At 37.5% G+C, this 26758-nt stretch overlaps 1 protein-coding gene across 1 annotated transcript in view; it reads left to right on the forward strand.

Moving 5' to 3' along the window:
- LOC116887897 (DNA polymerase alpha catalytic subunit) overlaps nt 1-26758 on the forward strand; it is a 65916-nt gene that overhangs the window by 19583 nt on the left and 19575 nt on the right. Inside the window, exons 8-19 of the mRNA XM_032889375.1 lie at nt 222-309; nt 563-767; nt 856-1034; nt 6785-6897; nt 7945-8061; nt 9303-9377; nt 10191-10329; nt 12557-12711; nt 19599-19683; nt 20627-20688; nt 22224-22313; nt 25598-25714. Coding sequence (XP_032745266.1) covers nt 222-309; nt 563-767; nt 856-1034; nt 6785-6897; nt 7945-8061; nt 9303-9377; nt 10191-10329; nt 12557-12711; nt 19599-19683; nt 20627-20688; nt 22224-22313; nt 25598-25714 — 1425 coding nt within the window. The remainder of the gene's footprint in view (nt 1-221; nt 310-562; nt 768-855; nt 1035-6784; nt 6898-7944; nt 8062-9302; nt 9378-10190; nt 10330-12556; nt 12712-19598; nt 19684-20626; nt 20689-22223; nt 22314-25597; nt 25715-26758) is intronic.

Raw genomic sequence — 26758 nt, forward strand, 5'->3', positions numbered from 1 at the left:
TTATAGGTATTACAGCTGTGTTAAATGCAATAATTTTCTTCCTGGAAACAAGTATTTTTTTGTATAAATCCAGGTAACAGTAAAATAATTGAAGCCATTACATTAATAATACATAAAATCTTTTTATAAGTGGGAACTGTCATTATCTTTGGTCAGGGTAGGACAGTTAAGTATTTTTAGTATGCAGTTCTAACTGACTAAACACTTAAAAATATTTACAGGCAATTCCTTCAGGAAAACCTGCTTCCCTTGTCCTCAGGAACGAGCCTCTGTTAACTCCCATTCCTCTTAAACATGCTGAATTTGCTGGTAAGTCTCATGTTAGGCAGAAGTGCAAGTTGTCGAGGAATAACTGCCACACACGGAAACTTGGTGATACAGGGTGATCACATGGTGAAGGTGGCACATGTAAGCATGAAAGGTTGAATTTATAGTAGTAAAAGTTCAAAGCATCCAACATGAAGATTAAAGAGAAATAGAAGTATAATGTAGGAAAGGGCTGTTATTTCAGTGTTGGGTCAGCTTTGGAACATGTGATGGGAATATATGGTGATGTCTACAGGAGAGCTGGCTCAGCCAGAGTGTCCAGAAGATGAGCAGGTGTCAGGGGTTATGGAGTTTGAAGATGGCGACTTTGATGAGCCCATGGACACAGAGGAGGCAGATGAGGAGGAGCCTGTGACTGCCAAGACTTGGGACCAAGAGAATGAGCCAGTAGAAAGGGTGAAGCACGAGGCAGATCCTGAGACGGGAACCACATCTTTCTTGTAAGTGCATTTTATGATTGTTCTGAAACACAGTACTCTAATTATTCTGTTGGCTTTTATAAAGTTTTTAAAAATGTGATTTCTACAGAGACAGTTTTCTCCCAGATGTTTCTTGTTGGGACATTGATCAGAAGGACGAAAACAGTTTCTTACTTCAGGAAGTTCAAGTGGACTCCAATCATCTCCCGTTGGTAAAAGGGGCAGATGATGAACAAGTGTTTCAGTTTTATTGGCTGGATGCTTATGAAGATGCATACAACCAACCAGGTAATCAGACCTAAGGTAATCCTAGACTTTCATTACAAAGGGGAGTGCCTGTTCCTTTGTTTTTCTAATAGAACCAGACATTAATTTGTCTCTTTTAAAATTAATTAATTGGTTTTTTTTTTGAGATAGAGCCTCTGTATTTATGTGACTTTGGTTGTCCTGGAATATGATACATAGACTAGGCTTCTTGAATTCAAAAGATCCACCAGCCTTTGTCTTTCCAGTACTGGGATTAAAGGCATCTGCCAGCATGCCTGGTCTAATTTGTCTTTTTATTCAACAGAGAACATCCATGTGTGCTAGACACTGAGGTGGGTGAACAAGCTAGACAGATTCCTTAGACATAAGTTTAACATTCTCAGTGAGGTGAGAGTTGGTGGTAGCTGGAGGATGACCAATTGACTCTTAAGAATTGAATACTGGGATAGCATGGCTCCCAGGACCAACTAAGCAGGGCTCATGGGGACTCACAAGACTGAAGTGGCAATCATGGAGCCTGCATTGGTCTGGCCTAGGTTGTCTGCATATATTCTGTAGTTGTTGGCTTGGTATTTTGGGGGAGTCCCAACAGTGGGAGCGGGGGGATCTCTGATTATTTTGCCTGCCCTTGGGCCCCTTTCCCTCCTACTGGGTTGCCTCATCCAGCCTTGATGTGAGGCTTCGTGCTTGTTCTTTCTGAATCTTGTGCTATGGTCTGTTGGTATCCCTGGGTAGTCTGCTCTTTTCTGAAGTGAAACAGGAAGAGAGGATCTTGGGGAGAGAGGAAGTAGAGGGAAACTAAGAGGAGTGGAGAGGGGGAAAGTTGTGGTTGGGATGTATTATTTGAGAAGATGAATAAATAAAAATTAAAAAAAAAGAATGGAATCTTGGATTGAAAGCTGAGGCACATGCAAAACTAAGGTAAAGGCACTTTAGCTTAAGGAACCAGTCAGTTCAAAGATCTAAATGAGGGGAGAGGATAAGGGGGCGTGTGTGATTCTAAGAATATTAGAAATGAAAAATTGATACATAATGAACTTGATGATAAAGGACAAAACCTAGCATCTTAGTTACAGTTTCTATTGCTGTGATTAAGCACCATAATCAAAAGCAACTTGGAGAGGAAGGGGTTTATTCCCTTTTGTAGTTTGTAGTCCATCATCTAGGGAAACCAGAGTGGGAACTCAAGGCCAGATCTAGAGGCAGGAGCTGATGCAGAGGCCGTGAAGGACTGCTGCTTTTTGCTTTTTGCTACTTGTGGCTTGCTCAGTCTGCTTTCTTATAGCACCCAGGATTACCAGGTCAGAGTGCCACCATCCCCAGTGAGCTGAGCCCCTACACATCAATTATTAACTAAGTGTACCACAGGCCAATCTGCTGGGGGCATTTTCTCACTTTAGGTTCCCTCTTCCTAACTGATTCTAGGTTGTCAACTGATTCAAATTGACATAAAACTAACCAGCACAGCTACATCTCAAGGACCATGAAAGCCATCTCAAGGACTTTCGGCCTTAAATCTTATTCAAAGAATACTGGAAAATGTCAGAAGATTTAATTGTAGTGTGTTATGGTCTCATAGTTGACTTTACATTTTAACAGGAATGCTCTAGCATGTGTAAGAAGAGACTCTGTGTGTGTGTGTGTGTGTGTGTGTGTGTGTGTGTGTGAGAGAGAGAGAGAGAGAGAGAGAGAGAGAGAGAGTGTGTGTGTGTGTGTGTGTGTGTGTGTGTGTGTGTGTGTGTGTGTGTGTACTCATGGTGCAGAAATGTGGAAGCCCTGATGAGGGTGCTGGGTAATTGAACCCTGCTTACTGGGTAGAAATAAAAAATAAATAGTTTTTTAAAACTATATTTTGACCTGTTGTAGATTGTATGAGGGTAGGTGTCTTTAAATTGGAGATAGGAGTCAAGACTGACTTCTTGGTCTTTTTTTGTTTGTTTTTGTTTTGTTTTGTTTTAAGATAGAGTTTTCTCTGTGAAGCTTGGGTTGTCAAGACCAGGCTGGCCTAGCCCTCTAGAGATCTGCTTCCCCAGTGCTGTGTCTTAGTTAGGTTTTTACTGCTGTAAACAGATAGCATGACCCAGAAACTCATAAAGGACAACATTTAATTGGGGCTGGTCTACAGGTTCAGAGGTTCAGTCCAGTATCATCGAGGGGGGAACATGGCAGCATCCAGGCAGGCATGGTGCAGGAGGAGCTGAGAATGCTATGTCTTCATCTGAAGGCTGCTAGCAGAATACATCCCCTCAGGCAGCTAGGATGAGGGTATTTAAGCCTATCCCCAGAGTGACACAGACACTCCAACAAGGCTACACCTTTTAATAGTGCCACTCCCTGGGCCGAGCATATAGAAACCATTACATGCTGGTATTAAAAGTGTACCCCACTATTGCTGGGGTTCTCCCTGGTCCTTCTAATTATCTAATTCTGTGAGTGCTAGGAACAGGTTGGTTAAAGTGGCTGCCCAACAACAGAAAAAGGAGAACATTCTTTAAGAGTTTGTAATCCTGAACTTCCAGTGACAGATGTTGCTGTTTCTTCTTGTAGAGGAAAAATCACCCAAGAGTAGCGCAGAACACCATTGTGATTTTAGAGGTATATTATTTTATTTTGAGGACAGATAACTGTCTAAGAAGATACTTTTTGAACTGAACAGATGTCTGTTCCTGTGTCCATGTCTCTGCTACCAGATTGACCCTGTCTTTTTTTTTTTTTTTTGAGTTGAGGATAAAGCAGGGGCCTTGAGCTTGCTAGGCAAAGCGCTCTACCACAAAGCTAAATCCCAACCCCTGGCCTGTCTTATTCTAGTTCTTCAGGTTAACTTTTGGGAATTGAAAAAGTATCCCCTAAATGAAAATGGAAATGTGTTTTTCATCTTTGGTTCCTCTACTCATAAATAGGAGGAAGATAACTTTTGACATACCAGGACTCAGGAATGAATCCTGACCTGTGATTCAAATGACTTAGTCGTGGATATAAGAACTGCATTTGAGTAGCTAACTGCCCTTATTAGCACTGTGGTTTATGTCCTCTGTATTTTCTCTTATGATCTGTTGGGAAATAAAGCTTTGTGGAACTGAGGTGTTATAGGTAGCATAAGGGCCCTGTCCTCAAAGTTGTCTGTGTACAGAAGCTGGTGAAGTGGCTTAGGTAAAGGCTGCTAAGCCTGGTAACGTGACAGAACCACGTGGTGAAAGGAGAGTTGACTCCTGCAAGTTGTCCTCTGACATCTGTACCCATCTCCCAGTATGTAAATGTTAAAAATATTTGTATACTGGCATCTGCAAAACAGACTATAGATTTGATTAAATTAAGAGATAAGGGAATTTCCTGTGGGCCCAGTATAATCCAATGATATTTGTTAAAGGGTCAGAGTCAGTGTAGTCTGTCTGATTAGTATAAAACACCTGAAGTAGAATTGTCTTCCTTTAGATGTCTTGGGATCTGTGGTAGATACAAGTTGTATTTTCAAGTGGTTTCCTGGAACTGAATCAATAAAACTAGAAACATAACTGTATATTGATAAAACAATTGTGTAAGAAAGGATGATTAGCCATCTTTTGACTTGGAGACCTGGTTTAGTAAAGATAACTGGATATCACCCTGAAGGCGTCAAGTTTCTGGGGGAGTTATCAGCCTTTAGTATACTTCCTCATGCAAATATTTATATGCACTGGCAGAATCACTTAAGTAGCACATGACCCTTAGTTTTTTAGGCAATTAAAATCAAGCTAGAACTGGTATCTTAACCAACCCATTTTAGCTAGGGTAAGACAATTTGGTTATAGATCTTGTCATCCACAGACTTTGGCTGATATTGTAAACTTTTTTGGTCATGCTGGAGTTTGAACTCAGGCATATGCTCTGCCACCGAGCTACATTACATGGGACATATTTTGCAGTTATTTTTTGAGATCAGTGTTGTTCAGGCTGACCTCAAGCATCTGGGCTCAAGAGACCTTCCAGCTCAGCTTCCCCAGCAGCTAAAACTATAGACTTGTACAACCTTACCTACTGTAATTCACCATTATTTTAAACAATGGGAAGAATCTGTTATCCAAATGCTGAGGTAGGAGGAAATTTCTGATTCACAAGACCACCTCAGGAATTATCTAGACCAAAGTACCCTTGGTCCTTTCCTGCCATAGGTCTTAGCTTCTCCCTCTCAGTCCACTTTCTTCTTCTGTGGCACTTCTCAAACTGTGTCCTCTGCAGTGGCATATTTTTCTGTTTATGATGCCAATGGGTTAAATAAAATAGCTTTAAAAAGCTTTAATCTTGGGGGGTTGAGCAGTTTGTCGTGATAGTTGGTAATGATCACTGAGCTTTCGTGAAGTCAATGCTGCTAATAAGAACTGAGTACGCCTAAGACCCCGTTATTGTTGCTCACTTTCTTCCAGATTCTAAGTCAGTCAGTTAGTGCTGAATGAACCATAATTATGAAAAGAATCTTACTCTTTGCATATCGGAACATATCCTGTCTTCATTATGACTTTTTCAAGGTTGAATAATCCTGACTGCACCTGGTTTCAGCTAGTAACTTTGGGGGAATGTAATCTTTGTTTACCATGATCTTTTTGTGGCAAATGAGGCATAAACAGTGTCAAATGTGTTACATGAAGTGTGATATTAGTTTGACTGTAAAATGAGCTATTTGAATGTTTGAATCCAATATTAGGGTCTTTATTTTTCTTTGCATGGAATTTGGTTTTTTTCATCTTTAACTGTTGTGAGGATGACTTCTAATTTTCTGTGCTACTATGACTTTTTTTCTTTAAATCCTTTCCCTCTCCTTATGTTCCCTACTTACGCCTCCCACCCCCACCTCCTTGTTGAAAATCACACAACTCTTGTAAGAGTTTTAATCATCTGCAGAAATGAAAATCCTTAAGACAGTCTTATTTCTTTCTGCTAGGATCAGTGACAAAAGAAAACACTGATGAGCTGTCTTGTGCAACTAGGATAATTGGCCTTGTGAACAATACAGTAACCTTTTGCATGCTTCAGAATTTCCTCAGTATCTAAGATCAGTAGCTGTGTGAGTGGCTGTGTCGATTACTCATAATTCATGGAGCCTGGCATTTTTGCAAAGTTGACCATCTCTTGAGTTGACTATCAAGTCTTTGGAATTCTTCCATGATGGCCAATTTCCATGAACAGTGATTTGATATCTGCAAAGGCATGTTTTACTGGCGAATAGAAAGGAACACAAATATGAGCTAGCTAGATTTTGTTTTAGTAGCTTGTGAGGTAGGTAAGTATAAAATAGATTATAGCAGAACTCTATCCTGAGATTGATGTTATCTAGAATAAGAGGAAATATAAACTACTTTCCCCAAGTATACTTTTATATACAGAAAAATACTAATATGCTTGTTCTTATGCACAAATAATAGTTTTTCAGCAGTAAATTTAAGTGCTAAACAATTTAGAATACTATTTTCAGGCTTATAAATTCTCATTAGAGGTTTGAAGTACATTTATTGGAAAATACTTTGGTTCTTTCAATTTGGGCAATTCTGGCTCTAGTGGAAGTATTCATACTAGGTTAGAGATGTAGCCACACTTGTACCATGATGTTGATGTATATGCCATAAGAACAGAGCAATGAACAGGTCTTTGGGAGGGGGCAGCAGGTGTATCTTTTGGTGGAATTTGTTACACAAAGGTGTAAATATGTGAACATATTCACTGGGCCTTTGTAATAGCCCCTTTAACTTGACGTACTTGAAAGCTTTTTATTTCCTGTTTTCTTTTCTTTTTTTTTTTAGGTGTGGTTTTTCTGTTTGGCAAAGTATGGGTCGAATCAGCCAAAACCCATGTGAGCTGTTGTGTTATGGTGAAAAATATTGAGCGAACACTCTACTTCCTTCCCCGTGAAATGGTAAGATTACCTTTTAATCTTAGCAGTTATGTATGACACACATCCTGTGTTCTGTCTTTTTGCAGGCTAGGAATTCTCTTCATCCCCTAATCTTTTTAGTTTTACCTACTGACCATTCACTCCTCAGCAAATCCTTTAGGAATGAGAAAATGAAGAAATGAAATATAACCGAGCTTCTCAATTTGTCATAATAAAAGTTTAAATATATAATGCCGGGGGCTGGAAAGGTGGCTTTTAGAGGTGAAGAGCTATTACTGTTCTAGAGAACTCAAGTTGCGTTCCTGGCATCCACATCAGGTAGCCTGCAACTCTTAGAGTGCTGACACCCTTTCTAGACTCTCCTGGCACCTTCATATACATAGACACATACATAAACGTACATTTTAGTTGTTTGTTTTCAACATGGGGTCTCACTGTGTAGCTCTGGCTGTCCTGGAACTTACTCTGTAGACCAGGCTAGCCTCAGACTCACAGACTCCACCTGCCCCTGCATCCGGAGTGCCAGGAAAGATGTGTGCCATTACACCTGGCTTTGTAGACATAGTTTTAAAAATAATAAATGTTTAAAATATATTTGACATGTGATGCTTCTGTTTTTCTTACTCTGAAACGAACATGGCATTTGACTCAGTTTCATGCTTTTGCTCCATAGCAGCAGTAACATCATCTCCATAGCTATTTAACACAATAGTTTCCATTTCCTTCTCCCCTTTGTCTGAGCTTTTAACATCTCTAATCCCTCTAAGCCCCAGCCCTTGCAACTCATTTCAATGGAGCTGTGAAGCTTCTGGGCCAGAATTTAAAACATTTGTTTTTTCCATCTTGCAGGATTGGTCATCTTTATTCTGATTATGTTACAATGCACTAGGGGAACTTAACATTGGGTTTAGTATACTTCTTAGGTTTGTGTCGTCACATTGACTTGTTATGTGAATGCCAGTTAATGTTTAAATGAGTGGAGGAGAAAGTTGATTTAGGCTTCTGTTTTTTTGTGGTCGAGAAAATTTATTATACTCTTTTCCCTTCATTCTCTGCATGGGAAAACAGAAAATTGACCTAAACACAGGGAAAGAAACAGCAACTCCAGTTACAATGAAGGATGTTTATGAAGAATTTGATTCAAAAATTTCAGCAAAATATAAAATAATGAAGTTCAAGTCCAAGGTTTGTATTCAATACTGTATTCTTTTCCTCTTCTTTTTTATTCCTGATTTGGCAAATAGTTACTGTACATTTATACAGAATGACTTCTGTATAGTTAACTTATTAAAGGGAAATTTTATAGGTATTAATGAAAAAGTAGCATGTTAGATTTGTAAAAGTACTTTTTAAAAAATCACTTATGAAATAATGGTCATGAATTTGAATAGAAAGATGATTTGAAGCAAGTTAGTTGCCCCCAATGTCTTGCACAATATTGGCTTGCAGAAAATATCATGTTCCTATTCTGAAATGGAGAAGAAACTATTTTGATTTGTTTATACTAGTTATTGCCAATGCATTCCTTTCTTAAGCGGATTGAGTAATGTTTTTGCCTTTAAAGCTCCATGCCTACAATGCTGTTTCTAATAGAATAGAAATGTTCTATTCCTGTGATGTGTATGGTATATTGTCTTGATTTTGGTATGCTATTGATGCCTTTGGCTATAAATATGGTGACTGTAGTCCATTCCAAAATACTGGCTGTAAACAATTGTAGTAAAGGGAGTTGCTAAAGACGCTATTGCTCTTAATTATTTGAGCTTGAAATTGAGAGTATCTTTAAAATTCCAGAAATTGTAACCAAAGCTCTAAGTTTGATCACCGTCACTGCAGATAAGATAGGCAATAACAAGAAACTCCAAAACAAAACAAAAAATCCCTTCGGAGGCAGCTGTTATGATGGTAAAGAAAATAGGTGCTAAAGCTAGATCGCTTGTATTTCCAGGCTTCGCACTGTTGTGTACTCGTGTGCAGCTTGGGGAGAAAGGGGCCATATTGCAAGAGTTGCAGAGATAAAACACTTAATTTATATTAGGTGATACTTCATACTGGATTAGTTTGGATACAAAGCCGATACTCACTCAATATGAGCTGAATCTATAATTTCAATTTCATTTTTCTAGTAAGATGCAGTTGCTTAATTTCAAATAGTAGCAATGTAAGAAATTAAATTTTTTTGTTCCCCTTGTATGCAACTATGTAGGTTCTGCAGTGTTTAAGAGGTGTTCTTTAGTATTTATTTTTTGTTAGTAGGTGTTTCAGTATTAGTTGAAAGGAGAAAAGACACCTTTTTGTTTATATTCTGTTAAGATGCTAGATTCCTGATGATTAAATATGGGAACATGTGTTATATGTATATCATATTGGCTGAGTTAATTTTTCCAATGTTTTTGTTACTGTTTTTTAAATATTTGCTTACCCAGATAGTGGAAAAGAACTATGCTTTTGAGATACCTGATGTTCCAGAAAAATCTGAGTACTTGGAAGTTAGATACTCGGTAAGTCAAAGAAAACTATGGCGTTTTGTTTAGAATGACATTTTTAATCTTTGAATCTTGAATTGACTTTCAGTGAGGAAAGGGCTCCTGAATCCCACAGTTCATGAATAATTGGAAATGGATAAAATTAAGTAATAGTGCATAGGTTATACCGCCTTTCAAGTAGACATCTTCAAATAAGTAAGTTGAAACAGCACAACTGTTTGTCAAGCGGACCAGATAACAGTGCATGATGGAGTCGGGTCATTACTTTGCTGAAGTGTCTTGTGAGCAGAGGGAATGTGGGCGATGAGTATTAGCACTGCTACAGTGTTGTTGTTGCTCCTCTGAGAGGTGAGCTCATCCCTGTGGGTATTAATTAACTGGACTAGAACCCTTTTACCTCTGTTCTGGGGTTTTGAGCCTGATGTTGGAAACTTTTCCTAAAGTTTTTGACAGAGGTGATGAAAAATAATATGGAAGCATTTTTAGTGAGCCCCATGCTATTGCCTTCATTCTTCTAATGGTGTGGTCCTTGCTGGTTATTCTTTATCAGTGAGGCACAACAGCTCTGGACAGAAATTCTCTTTTGGGGGAGCTTCTTGTCCTATTTTTCTTCTAATGGGTGTCATCAAGATGCATTATTTTGTCATGAATTGTTTTTCTTTCCCACTGTGAATTGTTTCAGATTTCATTTGTAGCAAATTACATTTCATATATATCAAAGGGGTTCTTCTGTTGCTCCATAGAGGCTTTGTTTATTTCAAATATACACTGGAAAATGTAAAGTAATAGTTTTAAACAAAAAAAAAGGTTTTTTTTTTTCTTCTTTAGGCAGAAGTGCCACAGCTTCCACAGAATTTAAAAGGAGAAACATTTTCTCATGTATTTGGAACTAACACGTCTAGCTTGGAACTGTTCTTGATGAATAGAAAGATCAAAGGACCCTGTTGGCTTGAAGTAAAAAATCCACGTAAGGAAAAATGCTAAGTAGATTCCTGACATTTCTTTTCACTTTCCCCCTTTTATTGAAGATAGAATCTTTTCTCATATAATATATCCCGATTATAGTTTCCCCTCCTTCTACTCCTCCCCAGTTTCTCCTCTTCTCCCCTCTCCAGATCCATTCCCTTTCTGTCTCAGAAAAGAAAAGGCTTCTAAGAGAAAACAATGAAACATGACAAAATAAAATGAAAATGAAAATAAGATGAAGCTGAAACTATCGTTTTGAAGTGGGACAGATACAGCAACCTAACATGAGGGGAAGTGTCCCAAGAGCAGGCACAAGAATCATTTTCCAACAGTCAAGAGTCCCATAAAAACACTAAGCTAAATGCGGTAGTATATACACAAGACCCAGTGCAGACCTATGTAGGCCCTGTGCTTGTTGCTTCAGTTTCTCTGAGCTGATGTGCCTTGCTTAATTGATTCAGAAGGCATCGTTCTACTGATGTCTTCTATCCCCTCTGGCTATTACAATCTCCACAGGATTTCCTGAGGCATGAGAGAAGGGATTTGATGAAGATTACGAATTTAGGCTCTCTTCACTTAATGTCTGGCTGTGGGTCTCTGCACTTGTTCCCATCTGCTGTTGAAGGAAGCCTGTGATGATGACTAGATTAGGAGTCATTTTAGTTAATACTTTAAAAAGCAAATACACCAGTGGGGTTTGTTTGGTTTTACTCTGGGTCTCTAGGGTATCCAGTCTCTGGTTCTTGGTTACTGAAGCAATGTTGGTGTGGAGTGGGCTTTAAGGCAAATCACATGTTGGTTGGCTACTCCCACGAGTTCTGTGCCACCATTGTAGTAGCATATTTTGCAGGCAGCACAGCTTGTAAATCAAAGATTTTGTGGTTGGGTTGGTTTCCATGGTTTGTTTTTGGTAGCCTGCAGAGTACCTTCCTGCTCCAAAGTCACTACTATGAGTCGGGTGGATATTGTCCTTGCCAGAGGCACCCCACCCCAATCAATTTGCACAGAGCAACTCTTTGTCTTTGTAACAGCCTGGGTTGTTTGGAGATTTCTATGAGATCCTGTTGCAGTAGCCAATTAACTTTACTCAAATCCACCCAGCTCTGGTAGGTACTTTCTTGCTACCCATCCTAAAGTTCTGGGTTCCCAAATGAAAGACACACACAAGTAGCCCTGTATTTTAATATGCCTTAAAGAGCTCAATGGCTGGACCACTTCTTAACCTCCATGTGGGTTTCCCAACTCAGGAAAGGAGTAGATTTTAGGCCAGAGAGATGCAGAACAGAGAGGGCTGCAAGCCTGGGTCCAGGGCAGCCAAGATGAAATATAGGCTTTAATAAATAATAACTCAGGAATATCATTGGGAGAGTGTTAGCTATGTGGAGGTTAAGAAGTGGCCCAGCCATTCAGCTGTTTAAGGCATATTAAAATATAGGGGTGTGTGTGTGTGTGTGTGTGTGTGTGTGTGTGTGTGTGTTTCAGAAACCCAGAACATTGGGGCAGGTAGTGAGGAATGTGCTGCCAACACCGGGTCGATTTGAGTAGAGATTAATTGGCTACTGCAACAGGACCCCCTTTAGATTTTTTTTTAAAAGGGAAGTTAAAGAATTGGCCTATTTATTTTAATGTTTCTTCTTTTTATGTTTGTTACTTGAAGTTTTCCTTGTGTGATTATAGGTAATACACTTGGATCTCTTTCTCTCTAATACCTGCCAATTTAGTCCGAAGAAGGCCTTAGTGCAGGCAGTTGCATGGGGGTGCGTCCCTCATGTTGTTTGTGTGTTCTAGCCTGGCTGATAAGGTTTACTGTTCTCCAGAGTGAACTGCAGACCTTTGGAGGGGAGAAAATAATCCCAGCCTAATGTAGATAGGACTCTTTGGCTGTTACCTGCTCTTTTTTTAGCATTTGTACTTAGGATACTGTTTTGTCTTCACCTCTTAGAAATGTTTTCAGTTCTTCTAAAGCAGCTGTTAATTTTAAAGCTGATCCTGGAGTCTTAAAAAAAACTTATAGAAGTTATTTACCTGTCACTTACTTCCCCCAAATGAACATAAGTATATTCACAAACACAAAGATTAGCATACCTCCCACTAATGTGGCTTATATTTAGATTTTACAGTGTCTCATTCTTATTAGAGGATAGCTTTGAAGAATATCTCTGGTAATCAAAAATATCATAGTTTCTTTTTCAGTAAGTTATTGATGTGCTATATCTATTCTTTCTCAGAACTCTTGAATCAACCAATCAGTTGGTGTAAATTTGAGTCACTGGCTTTGAAACCAGACTTGTGGAATGTAATTAATGATGTCAGTCCTCCTCCACTTGTGGTGATGTCTTTCAGCATGAAGACAATGCAAAATGTAAAGAACCATCAACACGAGGTAAAGAAAAACGATTTAGTACTTGCCTTAGATACAGTACTTGCCTGAATTTGTACAGCTTTCCTACAAAAGGAAGTTGTTCTTTTTGGAGGGGAAAGGATACTAACTTGGCTTTAAGCTTTGTTTCAGAGAATGACTTAAATTTGCCTGGTATTACACATTTTAAAAAAGGATTTAAATTACTGGATGTATTTTGATTTTTGTTTTTTAAGTAGAGATAGAGAAAATATATAATGAGGTTACATGTTTGCAGTTAGCAATGCTTTTGTGACACATGTTTATATCCCTCTTTACCTTCTTAAGTATTTAAAAAGTTTCATTTCCTCCCAGTGTACTTTGGTATACTTCTCTCAAAATATTCACATTTTCTTTATGCTTGTACTGTATGTATTTGTTAGTAAGGCTGTGTACAAGTATGCGTGCATGTGTGCCCTTAACTTGATTCCTCTCGGTCCTTTGTTGGTTGAGAACGTCTCACTGCACCTGAAGCTCATCAATCTTGTTAACTCTGGCTGGCCAGGGAGCGGCCCGTCTCCTCTCCTAGTACTGAGGTTACAGGTACATGTCCCACACCTGGCTTTTTATGTGGGTGCTTGGGATCAAACTCAAGTCTTCATGCTTGTCTGCCAGGAACTTAATTGACATCTCCCTAGCCCTTACTTAATGCACATTTTTTTCACGCCGTTAGAATACTTAATAACATTAACTTGTGATTCCTTCATATAGTCTACAGTTTCTAGTACATACTTGGAAAAGTCTCTTTCATGATGTTTTTTAAAGATGATTTACTTGAATTCAGACTTACATAATACCTTCCTAGATGAGTGTTTAATCTTTATATCTCTTGAATCTCTTTTTAAATGACAATAACTTCTACCTATCCCCCTTGAGTTTTTTCCAATGATAACGAATAATTAAACAACCACTGACAATGATCCCATAGGAAGTCCCATTTCTGTTTATGCTTGTTGTGCCTGCCATTATCTTCTTCTGTACCTGGTGCAGACAAAACCTGTGAGCTAAATTCAGCCTACCACTTGTTTTGCAGATAAAATATTATTGAAACACAGAATGTTTTCAGGTTTTCACTACAATAACATTCAGGTAGTAATGACAGGTCACGTGGTCTGAAAGGGCTTAAAATACTTACTTTCTTGCCAAACTTAGTTCTGCCCTTTGTGCTGCACTGTGTCAATCACATTAACTGAAGAATCAAATACATTCAAGTTTAATTTTTTGTGCAGAATACTCATGGGGAGGTGGTCAGGGCACTTCATATTGAATCTTTTCAGAAGGCAGATAATGCCTGGTTAAGTTGCACTGAGGCTGGGATTGATTAGTGGGTTCAAATCGTGGTCAGCATAAATTTTTCTGTGGTTTTCCATTAAGTTTATTGACCTCGGCACTATAAATGTTTTGGGCTGAATGGTTCTTTGTTGTCAAGTACTATCCTGTTTATCACAGGATATTGAATAGCATTTCTGGCCTCTACTTATTTATTATGCAAGTAGTACTGCTTTTCCTAGTTGTAACAACCAAAAAATTTCTATAGCCATTGATGTCACTCAGGGAAAAGGAGGTAGGTACATTTATCCCAGGAGAAAGCCACTGATCCAATTTTTCTTTTGGAATTTTATTTTTCTTAGATAGTTTATGTATTTGTACTTCAAATGTTTACTATGTTTAGGTATGGGCCTTGAATTCTTGATTATTCCCAGACTTTTATCATGAAGGGGTGTTGAATTTTGTCAAATGCTTTCTCAGCATCTAATGAAATGATCATGTGTTTTTTTTTCATTGAGTTTGTTTATATAGTGGATTATGTTGATGGATTTCTATATATTGAACCATCTCTGCATCCCTGGGAGGAAGCCTACTTGATCATGATGGACAATCATTTGATGTGTTATTGGATTTAGTTTGTGAGATTTTTTTTGATTATTTTTACATTGATATGCATAAGGGAAATTGGGTTGAAGTTATCTTTTTTTGTTGGGTCTTTGTGTGGTTTAGTACAAGAGTAATTATGGCTTCAAAGAACGAATTGGGTAGTGCTCCATCTGTTTCAATTTTGTAGAATAGTTCGAAGAGTATTAGGTCTTCTTTGAAGGTCTGATAGGATTCTGCACTAAACCCACCTGGTCCTGCGCTTTTTTGTTTCAGAGACTTTCAATGACTGCTTCTATTTCTTTAGGGGTTAGGGAATGGTTTATCTGATCCTGATTTAAATTTGGTATCTGGTATCTGTCTAGAAAATTGTCCATTTCCTCCAGATTTTCCAGTTTTGTTGAGTATAGCTTTTTGTAGTAGGATATGATAGTTTTTTGAATTTCCTCAGATTCTGTTGTTATGTTTCCCTTTTCATTTCTGATTTTGTTAATTTGGATACACTCTCTGTGTTCTCTCGTTAGTCTGGCTAAGGGTTTATCTGTCTTGTTGATTTTCTCAAAGAACCAGCTTTTGGTTCTGTTGATTCTTTGTATAGTCCTTTTTTGTTTCTATGTGGTTGATTTCAGCTCTGAGTTTGATTATTTCCTGCCATCTACTCTGCCTGGGTGGATTTGCTTTTTGTTCTAGAGCTTTTAGGTGTGCTGTCAAGCTGTTAGTATATGCTCTCTCCTGTTTCTTTCTGCAGGCACTCAGAGCTATGAGTTTTCCTCTTAGCACAGCTTTCATTGTGTACCATAAGTTTGGGTATGTTGTACCTTCATTTTCATTAAATTCTAAGAAGTCTTTAATTTCTTTCTTTATTTCTTCCTTGACCAAGTTATCATTGAGTAGAGCATTATGTATGTGGGCTTTCTGATGTTTTTGTTGTTATTGAAGACCAGCCTTAGTCCATGGTGATCTGATAGGATGGGTAGGATTATTTCAATAATAATATCCTTGTATCTATTGAGGCCTGTTTTGTGACCAATTATATCGTCAATTTTGGAGAAGGTTCCATGAGTTGCTGAGAAGGTATATTCTTTTTGTAGGAGCAATTGTTATAGATATCTGTCAAATCTATTTGGTTCATAACTTCTGTTAAGTTCTCTGTGTCTCTCTTTAATTTCTGTTTCCATGATCTGTCCATTGGGAAGAGAGGGGTGTTGAAGTCTCCTGTGAGGTGCAATGTGTGCTCTGAGCTTTAGTAAAGTTTCTTTTATGAATGTGGGTGCCCTTGCATTCCTATAATTCTTTAAGGGATTTTTCTTTGATGGCTTCTACTTGTTTACCTGTGTTGTCCTATATTTCTTTAAGGGAGTTATTATGGCCTTAATGTCCTCTATCAGCATCATGAGATGTGATTTTAAATCCAAATCTGGCTTTTCTGGTGTGTTTGGATATCCACTGTTTGCTGTAGTGGGGTTCTGATGATGCCAAGTCGCCTTGGTTTCCATTGCTTAGGTTCTTGTGTTTGCCTCTTGCCATCTGGTTATCTCTGATGGTAATTGGTCTTGCTGTCTGACGGGGGCTTATCCCTGCTGTGGCCTGTGAGCCTGTGAACCTGTGATCTTTGGAGTGAGTGAGCTTCTGGCAGACCAGCTCTCTACTGGCGGGTTTTGGGTTTGAAGAGCTATGGAATGGCCTCAGCTCTGAGTGCAGATGGAGACAGGAAGGGTCCTGTCCTAGGCCACCCTGTGCACTCCTGTATGTGGGTCTGTCCTTAGCCAGTCTGGAGAGAACACAGGATCTCGGGCTGTGGGCTGTGGGCTTAGGAGGGAGAGCGCTCCTGAGAGACCAGCTCTCTGTCTGCAGGTTTTGTGTTCTAGGGCTGTGATACAGCCCCAGCACTGGGCGCAGATGGAGATCCCAGTTTTTTCAAATGTGGATTATTTTTGCCTGATTTTCTTACTTCAGTTGGAGGTGTAAAGTGGTGGCTTTCTAATTCTAACCATATTTATGAGTTAAATTTCTTTTGTAAAATTATCTTCATTAACTGGCATTATTTGATTATATTCTAGTAGTTTATATACAGGAATAGGCTAAAAATTTTTATTGTAGATTTTCAGAGTAAGAGGCTGGGAACTTAAAGCATCAGTTATTTTTATTTCTTTCTGATTTTACCTTTTTCCATTAGATTGTACTTGTTTGTGGTGTCCCTGTGTTTTATAGTATTAATTTTTTATTTTTTCAAAATCCATTTGATTTGTGTGTGTGTGTGTGTGTGTGTGTGTGTGTGTGTGTGTGTGTGTACATGGCCATGTCACAGCATGTGTATAGAGGTCAGAGCACAACTTATAGGAGATAGTTATCTTTTTTTTCCCCATGTTGTTCCTAAAGATTAAACTCTGGGTAGGCTTGGTGTCAGGACTCTTTATCCTCTGAACCATCTGTCTTGTTACTTATGGAATATATGGCATTCGTTATTATTACTATTATTAATATCACATTTGGATTTTACTGTGTTGCCCAGGTCTTGAATGTCTGGGCTCATGAAGTCTTTCTACTGCAGTCTCCAGTGGCCTTGACTATTGGACTGCTGTACCACCCAGCTTGTTTTTCATGGATGTATTTGTGTGACTTTGGTTAATCAAAGCTTATGTTTGCTTTCTAAGTTTTTTTTTTTTCTTTTTCCTTTTTTTTTTTTTTTCGGAGCTGGGGACCTAAACCAGTGCTTCTAAGTTTTTTGATACTTATTTAGGCATTGTTTTCTTTTAGGATATAATTTGATCATTTATTTATGTATTTTTTATTTGTTTTTTATAGTGTTGAGGATTGACTCAAGATTGCACATGATAAGCTCAGTTTCCACTGAGCTCTATCCTCCACCCTTGACCTTTCCAATCACAATTAATATTGTAGATAGCCAGAGTTAATAATTAAGCATTGAGGAAAGCTTTAATTAGTATTTGATTAATATTAAAGAAATATTCATTCCCAGACTGATGCTTCCATATATCATTTCTTCACAAAGGAAATAGGGCTTTGTAGGGAAAAGGCTGATTGAGAGCAGGGGATATGGAACATCTTGTTACATCGGAAACCAAGGGCAATATTACTTTAACAGAAGCTACATCTGACTCAGGAAATAAAATAAAAAGTCTCCCTCTGGCAAAGTATGGGACAATATGAGTGTCAGAAGAATAATTCCTGAAATTTTCAGATTCATAAATTCCTAGTAGTACTAAGTCACTTTATGAGGGAAGCTAAGGAACAAACTTATTTGAAAACATAAAAATAAATGACTCAGTATTTGTCCTGACTTTTCTGGGATAAGTAGTTTTGGAAGCCAGCTAATTGAAATGTGAAATTATTCTCCTTAGAAGTTTCCAGAACACGATGAACAAATATTACCAATTTGAAATTCCTAATGAAATGGGTCTAAGTAAACCTCAACCTGTGGGTCACAACAGCTTTGGGGATTGCATATCAGATATCCTGCATATCAGATGGTTACATTGATTCTAACAGCAGCAGAAATGCAGTTATGAAGTAGCAACAAAATAATTTTATGTTTGAGGGACACCACAACATGCGAAATGGATTAAAAGGTCCCAACATTAAGAAGGTTGAAAACTACTGGTCTAAGTAATAATCATCAGTAGCACTAATATACCTGAAAAAGAAAACAGAATATACATGCTTGCGTACCTTCTAATAGAAATAGTAGCACATCTAAGATAGTCCCAGGAATTTGAACCTGGTTAGATTTCGTTTTTTGATCTAATTGAATTTGTACACATTATAGAGGGAGGAGAAGGTGTTCAACAACCCTGTTGAGATACAAACTGGGGTGAGGGGGTACTCTAGAGATAACCAGTGGTTAATAGTACTGGATGCTCTTCCGCAGGCCCTAGATTCAACTTCTAGCACCCACACGGCAGCTCGCAACTGTCTGTAACTCCAGTCTTAGGGAATTGGACACTCATTTCTGACCTCTATATTATTAGCTTCTGGGTTCACAGCTGGGTAAGAGTGTTTAATATTTTTCTTTCCCAGTAGCATAAATAGAACCTGTGGCATTATTAAAGCTGGCCTATATGGATGAAAAGTGAACCAGTTTGGCTTCTTTGTGTTCTGACTGAGCTCTTTTGTAATAGGGTCTCACTGTCAAGTTCTGGAGTTTATCTAAGATCACTGGTAAAGCCTATAATGTTTGGGGTGAAGTATAGGATCCCACTGACCAATACCTTGAAAAGAGTCAACTTATACAAGGCACTGGGCTTTATATTTGATATCCTGTGGTATCTGGGAGAGGCACTGTTCCCTGATAATTAAAATAACTCCATTTGAATTCCTTATAGGAAGCTTCCACAATATTGGTTTCCCAATGTCTTTAGTGTTAGTTCGCTTCCTCTACCTGGCCTCCCATTCCCACCTCATTTGAGTCTTCCTGGTCAGATATTCTGCTTTCCTTGAAATCCCCACCATGGCTGCTAACTAGTTTCCAGCCTTCCTTGGGTACATCCTCAAGAGTTAAACGCACATCCTCAAGAGTCAAAACCAGTGTCCACATAGGAGAGAGAACACGTGATATTTGCTTTTCTAGGTTTGTGTTACTCCATTATTTCCAGCTCCGTCCATTTGCCTGAGAATTTTATAATATTCTGTTGTGTTTTCATTATTCATTCAGCAGTTGATGGACATCATAGTTTTAATTCATGTTTCCCATGTAGCTGAGGGTGTTGAACATCTGAAAACATACTTCTCAGGTATTTGTATTTCTTCTGCTGAGAGTTTTATTTAGTTTCCTGCCCCAATTTTTTAGTTAGGTTATTTTTTTCTTGGTATTTAGATTTTTCTATATTATAAATACTAACCCTTTGTCAGAGCTTTAAAATGTTTTTTTAAAACGCAAAAAGAATTTTAATGTATTAAAATATGTTTTAATATTCTGAGTAGTTCTCATGGTAATGCAGAACATATGGTAGTATCTGATCTCCCCACTCCTGTCTTTGCAGATCATTGCTATGGCAGCGCTGGTTCATCACAATTTCCCATTAGATAAAGCACCTCCAAAACCTCCCTTTCAGACGCATTTTTGTGGTATGTATTTTTAAAAGATGATTTGCTAAGAATTTGGTTTCTTTTCTGGTTTGACTTTCTCTGCCGGTTGGATCAGGAACTTGTCTTTTGGAACTTGTTTTTGAGAGTAGTTAGGGCAAACTTGACTTTTATTGAGCAAAATTATCTGTGTGATGAGGCAAAATGCCAAGGAATAAATGAATCTTTACCTATTTGTAAGACATCTTAGTCATATTAAACTGGAAATGAGTTGTGCTATCTATAAAATTCAGTGGGTGCAACAGTTCCATAGACTGAGGTATGTGTGTTTTGTGAGTTGGTCTTTAAGGAGAAGTCTGACATTTCATGCTGAGAGCTTGGTGATTAAATAAGTATTTTGTTTAAAAAGACAGTGGGAAGTAAGATTTGATGTATTAGGAAAGTGGTATCAGGAACTATTCAGAGAGGACAATATGCAGTATGATTATTGTGAAGTTTTACTCTTAAATGAGAAACCAAGTACTGATGACAGCCTGGAAAATACATGGAAGGTAATAGTTTTTAGGTCATTTGAGCAAGCATTTATTTACCCCCTCTGTGAATGTCACTGTGTGAATGCCTGCTATATATGGGACAAGCCTTCAGTGTAGTAAGGGGAAGCCATGGTTGAAATAGTTTTCTCTGTTGTGTTCTGGTTGAAGCTTTGGTGGTACTTGGATTTCCTTTGGGAAAAATTCTTATAATCCTTCATTCTAATTTGGAAAGTAAATGTTTCATTAAAGCACTTTGTACTGTTATAGGGTATAAGGATATCTGCTTGGCTTTTGTTTTGAGGTCCAGCAACATGGCTGACTGAGATCTTAGCCTTTTTAACTTTATAGGACTCAACAAGGAATTTATATTTAAAGCACTTTCCACTTAGAAGCATGTAGAGTCTGAAATTGGACTAAGATGAGTAATAGAATCTCATTTTTCCTTTCTGTAGTTGTGTCTAAACCAAAGGACTGTATTTTCCCATGTGCTTTCAAAGAAGTCATTAAGAAAAAGGTAAATACTCATTCCATTTAAATGTTGAATCTGTTTGTTTGGAAAGAGAATAGGAGAATGGAATGGACTCATAGAAACAATGTATTCCATATTTTATTCGATAAAATCTATTCTTGGTATATTAACTTGATAAAATGCATTAGGAATATAAGACTAGACCTGTAATAATTCTTAAATTAGTTCTGAAGATAATGAAATTATGACATGGGTACATTCAAACTTCCCTTTGTTTAGCTTATATGGAAGCTTTTCCAAAGTGATCATGTATTTTGGGATCATATTGTGTGGAGCCCCTCCCCAACTTGAGGGAAACCATGTAGAGTTGGGAATACTATGGGTATTAAAGGGCCATGTAATGACAGGGTTGATATTTGCTGACCTAAATGCATCAATGATTGTTTTAAATTCAAAATATGTTCTGTGAAGTTGGTATCATAAGCCCTTAAATAGTAGGGGAAGCAGTATCGTGAACTGAGTTCTTCATAAAAATATATATTTGCTCAAAAGATTGTAGTTTTTGAATAAAATATTGTTCGCCTTTTGAAATGATAATGTTGAAACAGTTGTAGGTTTATTTTATTAATATCCTCACTTGACAAAACTAATTGGTACAGTTTGTCAGGTTTCACTTAATAGTCCTTCAATTGGCTTCTTTTTTTTTTTTTTTTTTGGTTCATTTTTTTCGGAGCTGGGGACCAAACCCAGGGCCTTGCGCTTCCTAGACAAGCGCTCTACCACTGAGCTAAATCCCCAACCCTTCAATTGGCTTCTTATAGGTGGGGGTTACTGTTGTGTTCCTGATATGTGTGACCTGTCCTGAATTACTTATTCAAATAAAATGACCTAGGAAAATTCCCTTAAAGTTAAACTAACATTTTTCAAACCTTGAGCTTGTTGTAGGAAATATAAGTGCCATCATCCTTTGTTTTAAAAGCGGTTTAATATGAGCAGTTGCGAGTACCTGATAGATACTCATTAATCCAAGTAGAGCTCTTCTGTGTGAAGATAGGCTATATTTGTATTTAAGACATTTGCAATTCTTCAGTATCTGTTTAGTTTTAGTTTTTTTATTTATTGGTTCTCATGCTGTTTGAGATTAGTTTATAGAATCCTTGAGATTTCTTTGGTAAATACATAGACAGCAAAGTCTTCTAGGTATTATATAGCAAAGTTATTAATGTTTTTGAAAGGTACTCTTATTTATATGGTTTAAAATTTGTCCAATGTACAAACATGTTTCTGTGGTCGGACATTTCTGCTCTAGATGTTGCTTAGCACTTACATGACTTACATGTACATTACTAGAATGAGGTTCTCAGAGTTTTTTGCACAGTTATTATTATGTAAAAGCTGTAGTCAGAAATTTTATTGTTATGTCTTGTTTTGAAGTGAATGATTACATTTACTCCTAAGAAATCTTACCCTGGTTGAGCAAGAAGGTAAGGCATCTGGTATTTTAAAATACTGACACACACACACACACACACACACACACACACACGCACACACATAAAAAATTTTTTTTATCTTAACAGAATATGGAGGTTGAGGTTGCTGCAACAGAAAGAACTTTGCTAGGATTTTTCCTTGCAAAAGTTCACAAACTTGACCCTGATATTCTCGTGGTGAGTAGATGTTTGGTCATGTCATGGGGAAGTGTTTGATTTCTTCATTCTTTTTGTTGTGACTTTGTTAATCATTTACTTTTTATTGGTTATTTACTTTTGAGTATCAAAAAATGTTTTTAGAATGAAATGACCATGTGGCTTGGTGAGATTTCTTTAGATGGGAAGGAAAATTCTAGTCCATGCAGGATAGTTTTTCTTGGTGTAAAAGCAGCTCTTGAATTGTCAGCTCAGGATAACTCAGTTACCTATACTTAGAAGTGAAAATTTTATCTATCTATCTATCTATCTATCTATCTATCTATCTATCTATCTATCTATCTATCCATCCCGTATCTTCATTTGGGTCAAATTACAAATACAAAATAAGTATTTTAATTTTTTCTGATCCAATTGACAGGTCTAATTTGCCCATCTAGACAGCACGAAATCCTGTACACATCCATCCCTTAAAAATATTCATAACAACCTGTATCTATGCACAGAGAAGAAACTTAACATTTGCTGCCAAGTTTTCCCTGCTTCTTCTTGCTTCAGCTCCTTCCCCTCTTTCTAAAACTGTGTTCCCACTCATCCTTCCTTCTCGTCCAATGATAGGTCTCATTCTATCCTGTACCTGCCTTCCTGCATAAAGACATCAACCTACTCTTCACCCTTTCTAATTAAAAAAAAAATTTTCTTTCAAATGTAAGCTGAACACAGCTATTATCATTTTGTAATTTATAAAGCATAAAATACATCTAACACCCAGTCCAACATTTTGTCAGTTAAACAGAACATTTAGTTATCTGTTGCAGCTTAAGAAAGGCTTAAAATCTATGTTATGTCCTGGCTAGCTTGTATACTATCTGATAACTATCCAATTAAATATGTATACTCAAAGTTAAACAGCCTGGGTAGGCTGTGAGACTATAACTAGTTTCAACCCCATCAGAAATCTGAGAACAGCCAATATTATCTGAAAATATAGGAAACCTATCATGGCTTCCCAAACTGAGACAGGTTGAAGAGACAATTGTGTACTTGCACAGTCCCCTGATAGTAACATGTGAGAGCAAGTCTTCAGCCTTCTGGCCTAGGATCATCTGACAGACTTTTGAAATGTAGAATGATGAAGGGCTGATCATTCAGGCTCGGCAGAAATTATCAAGTCAACTATTCTGCAATGTGTCCATTTCTGGACAGTTTTAATTTTAAGACCTCAGTGGATCTCTCTGATCTTTGAGAGCTCATGGATACGGACTTCATTTTCTATTGACAATTTGCTGTATTCTTACTGGGCTGTGAAGCTAGTAATTTCCTGTTGGTTTGTGCCTTTTCTTTGTAATAAAGGAACATTTTCCTTTTGTGTGTTCTCTGACCTCCCTTTGTTTAGTGGCTCCTTGACCTGAATTTCTCTTTTCTTTTGTCTGGATTAATAGATCAATCAAATTATATTCTTTTTGCTTTTTAAGCAGAAGTTAGGCTATCAGTGCCCATATTTCAAATGTAATATTAGTAATTTGGTTACATCATAGTGTTATGCTGTCAAATTAGAGATGACATTTGAGAAAAATGGAGGCCTGGGGCTATTGCTCCATCGTAGAGTGCTTACCATGTGAGAGACCAGGTCCTAGGTTCTGTCATCAGTACTGGAGAAAAAAAGGAGAGAAGAAAATGTTAACTGTGTCGTCAGCCTCGTTTATCCTAATGGATATCTTTTTTTTTTCTTTTTCCTTTTTTTTTCAGAGCTGGGGACTGAACCCAGGGCCTTGCGCTTGCTTGGCAAGCGCTTTACCACTGAGCTAAATCCCCAACCCCTCCTAATGGATATCTTACCTGGTAGTGGTGTAGCCAGTGTCGTAAGAGCCTATGTATGGATTGTTGCTGAAGTCTGTATTATGATATTTCAGCATTTGTCTTTAAAGTACCAAGAAAATTCAGTAGACGCTTATTCTCATTCACTCTTTCAAAACAGGTTTTTTGAATCCCAAGTAGGTGTTACAGAGCCTAGGATACATAGCCTAGGGAATTAGAGACAAGTCCATGACAAATCCAGATGTCAGATAGGATCCTGTGTGATATCCTAGGCACAATAATTTGGAAATAAGTTTCCCTTATGCCCTTCTGGTCTTTTATTAATAGAGAAACTGCCATAAATATGTATATATATGTGTGTATATAGAAATATTTATTCATATAGTGGTAAGCTTTTTATAATGTAAAATTCGTTATCTTGACTATTCTTAAATGTAGGTTCATTGGTACTATATCCATTTATTTACAGTTGTTGTCACCTCTATATTACCATGTTGCTGTCTCTGTAGCTCTACATATTTTAAAATTAAAACTCTAGACCAGTGGCTTTCAACCTGTGGGTTGCGACCCCTTTGGTAAACTTCTGTCTCCAGGAATTTTTACATTATGATTCATTTCAGTAGGCAAATTACAGTTATGAAATAGCAGTGAGAATAATTTTATGGTTGGGTATCACCACAACATGAAGAATGGTAGTAAAGCGTTGCAGCATTAGGAAGGTTGAGAACTGCTCCTCCAGACTTATTTCCCCATTTCTCCCTGGCTATTCTACTTTCTGTCTCTAAGATTTTGTTTACTCTGTGGTAGTATATATCTTCAATCAAAAATAATCTGCATTTATCTGAATTATTTGAAGCCATATCTTATTTTTATTTAAGCCTATCTATGTGAAAATATTATTCAAAGGATATTAATTAGAAATCATAGAAATGAAAATTCAGGTTGTGTCAAGTAATTTTTCCATTGTATAGTTTCGTTTCATGGATTTTAACTTTATCAAACCATTTACTAGTGTTTATATTTTGTAGCACATTGATTAAAGGTCCAACTCACTAATGTTCATGCTCAGTTTAAAAAAAAAAACTGGATAGGATTCCTCAGAAGTCCTATGTAAACTTAGACAACATAGGTTTCTGCTTTTAAGGATTCTTTTATTGATCATGTAAAAGGTATGGGACATTAAAATTTACATTTGCCTCCAACATTGTAAGACTTAAGCAGTAAATGAAAGATAACATATAAACCCTGCATCAATTAGTATAAAATAAAGTTTATTCCAGCAATCCTTAGCAGCCTAGTTAATGTCAAGACTAATGAATGCTGCTGCTGAATACATTCCTGAGGGAGAGGCACTCGGATCGGAGGTATGCTCTTGATGTCTTCAGTTAGACACCAGAGAAAGAAAGGGCAAGGAAGTTCTGTGCATTTGAAGACAAATCCTCTAATTTGTGTTCATTATGTGATTAGCTGCCTCTTTTTCTGACTAGGGTCATAATATTTGTGGTTTTGAACTAGAAGTGCTACTACAAAGAATTAATGAGTGCAAGGTTCCTTTCTGGTCCAAGATAGGTCGGCTGAGGAGATCCAACATGCCAAAACTTGGGGTAATTATTTCAAATTTTCACTTCTTTATTTGGCTTTTAAATATGGGGTAGCTACTGTTTTTTGAATAGGCACTTGTTGTTCTATAAAGAGGGAAAAATTAAAAGTAATACCAGGAAGCTCTCGAAAGCAAACAAACAAAACACAACTCTCAATAAAAGAACAAACATAAAACAACTAAAGATAGATAGAATTAAGAGGATGAGAGAATAGAGAAAGAGGGGAACATGAACTTTAAAATAGACAGGCCTTAGGTTCTGAGCTCAAATCTCAGTTCTTTTCCTTTCTAGTCAAATGATCTCAAGCCACATAATCCCTCTGAGAGTGTCTAAAAACTAAATAAAAGTTGCTCTGAGGGATAGCCCCAATAGAAAATACTTAGCTCCCTTCCACTAGATTTTCAACCTGAATCATCAATGATTTCAGAGATTACCGAACCTGCCCAACGTCTATTACTATATATAGGATTGCCGAAGTAAAGGTAATAGGCATCTGATATGGACTATCTTTCATTACTAGATTTGCTCTTAGATTTAAATGTTGCTTTTTAAAAGTACCAGTGGCTTTTATAAATAAAATGCTGGTTTCAAGAAAGACATTCAGTGCCAAAGTTAAAATAAGACTACAGAAAAAGGGCAAGTCCATAGAGGCAACACTTTCGTGTATTAGCCACTTTTGCCTCAGTTAATCACTTCATTAGAAACTATAAAATGCTTTTCTAGTTCTGTCATTTGAAGACTATATATTAGTTATTAGTTATAATTGTCTAAAAATTACCTTTCCTCCACTAACCAGCAGTATTTGGTTCTGTTGTAGCAGTTTACAGGAAAGACAGGGTAAAATATTAACTTCCTGCTCACTGCTAATTTTCTGTGTAGGATATTGAATGCCACCACATGCAGTGCCAAGCAGTGCCTTGTTCACTGTGATTGATATACAGAGTGCCTAGAACAGCATCAGATACATAGTAGGTGTTCACAAGCACACAGCTTATGAGTGGAAGGAGAATTTCAGTATTGTAATTTTGGTGACAGTTCTAAAATCGG

This window comes from Rattus rattus, chromosome X (assembly GCF_011064425.1).
Source record: "Rattus rattus isolate New Zealand chromosome X, Rrattus_CSIRO_v1, whole genome shotgun sequence".
Classification (NCBI taxonomy): Eukaryota; Metazoa; Chordata; class Mammalia; order Rodentia; family Muridae; genus Rattus; species Rattus rattus.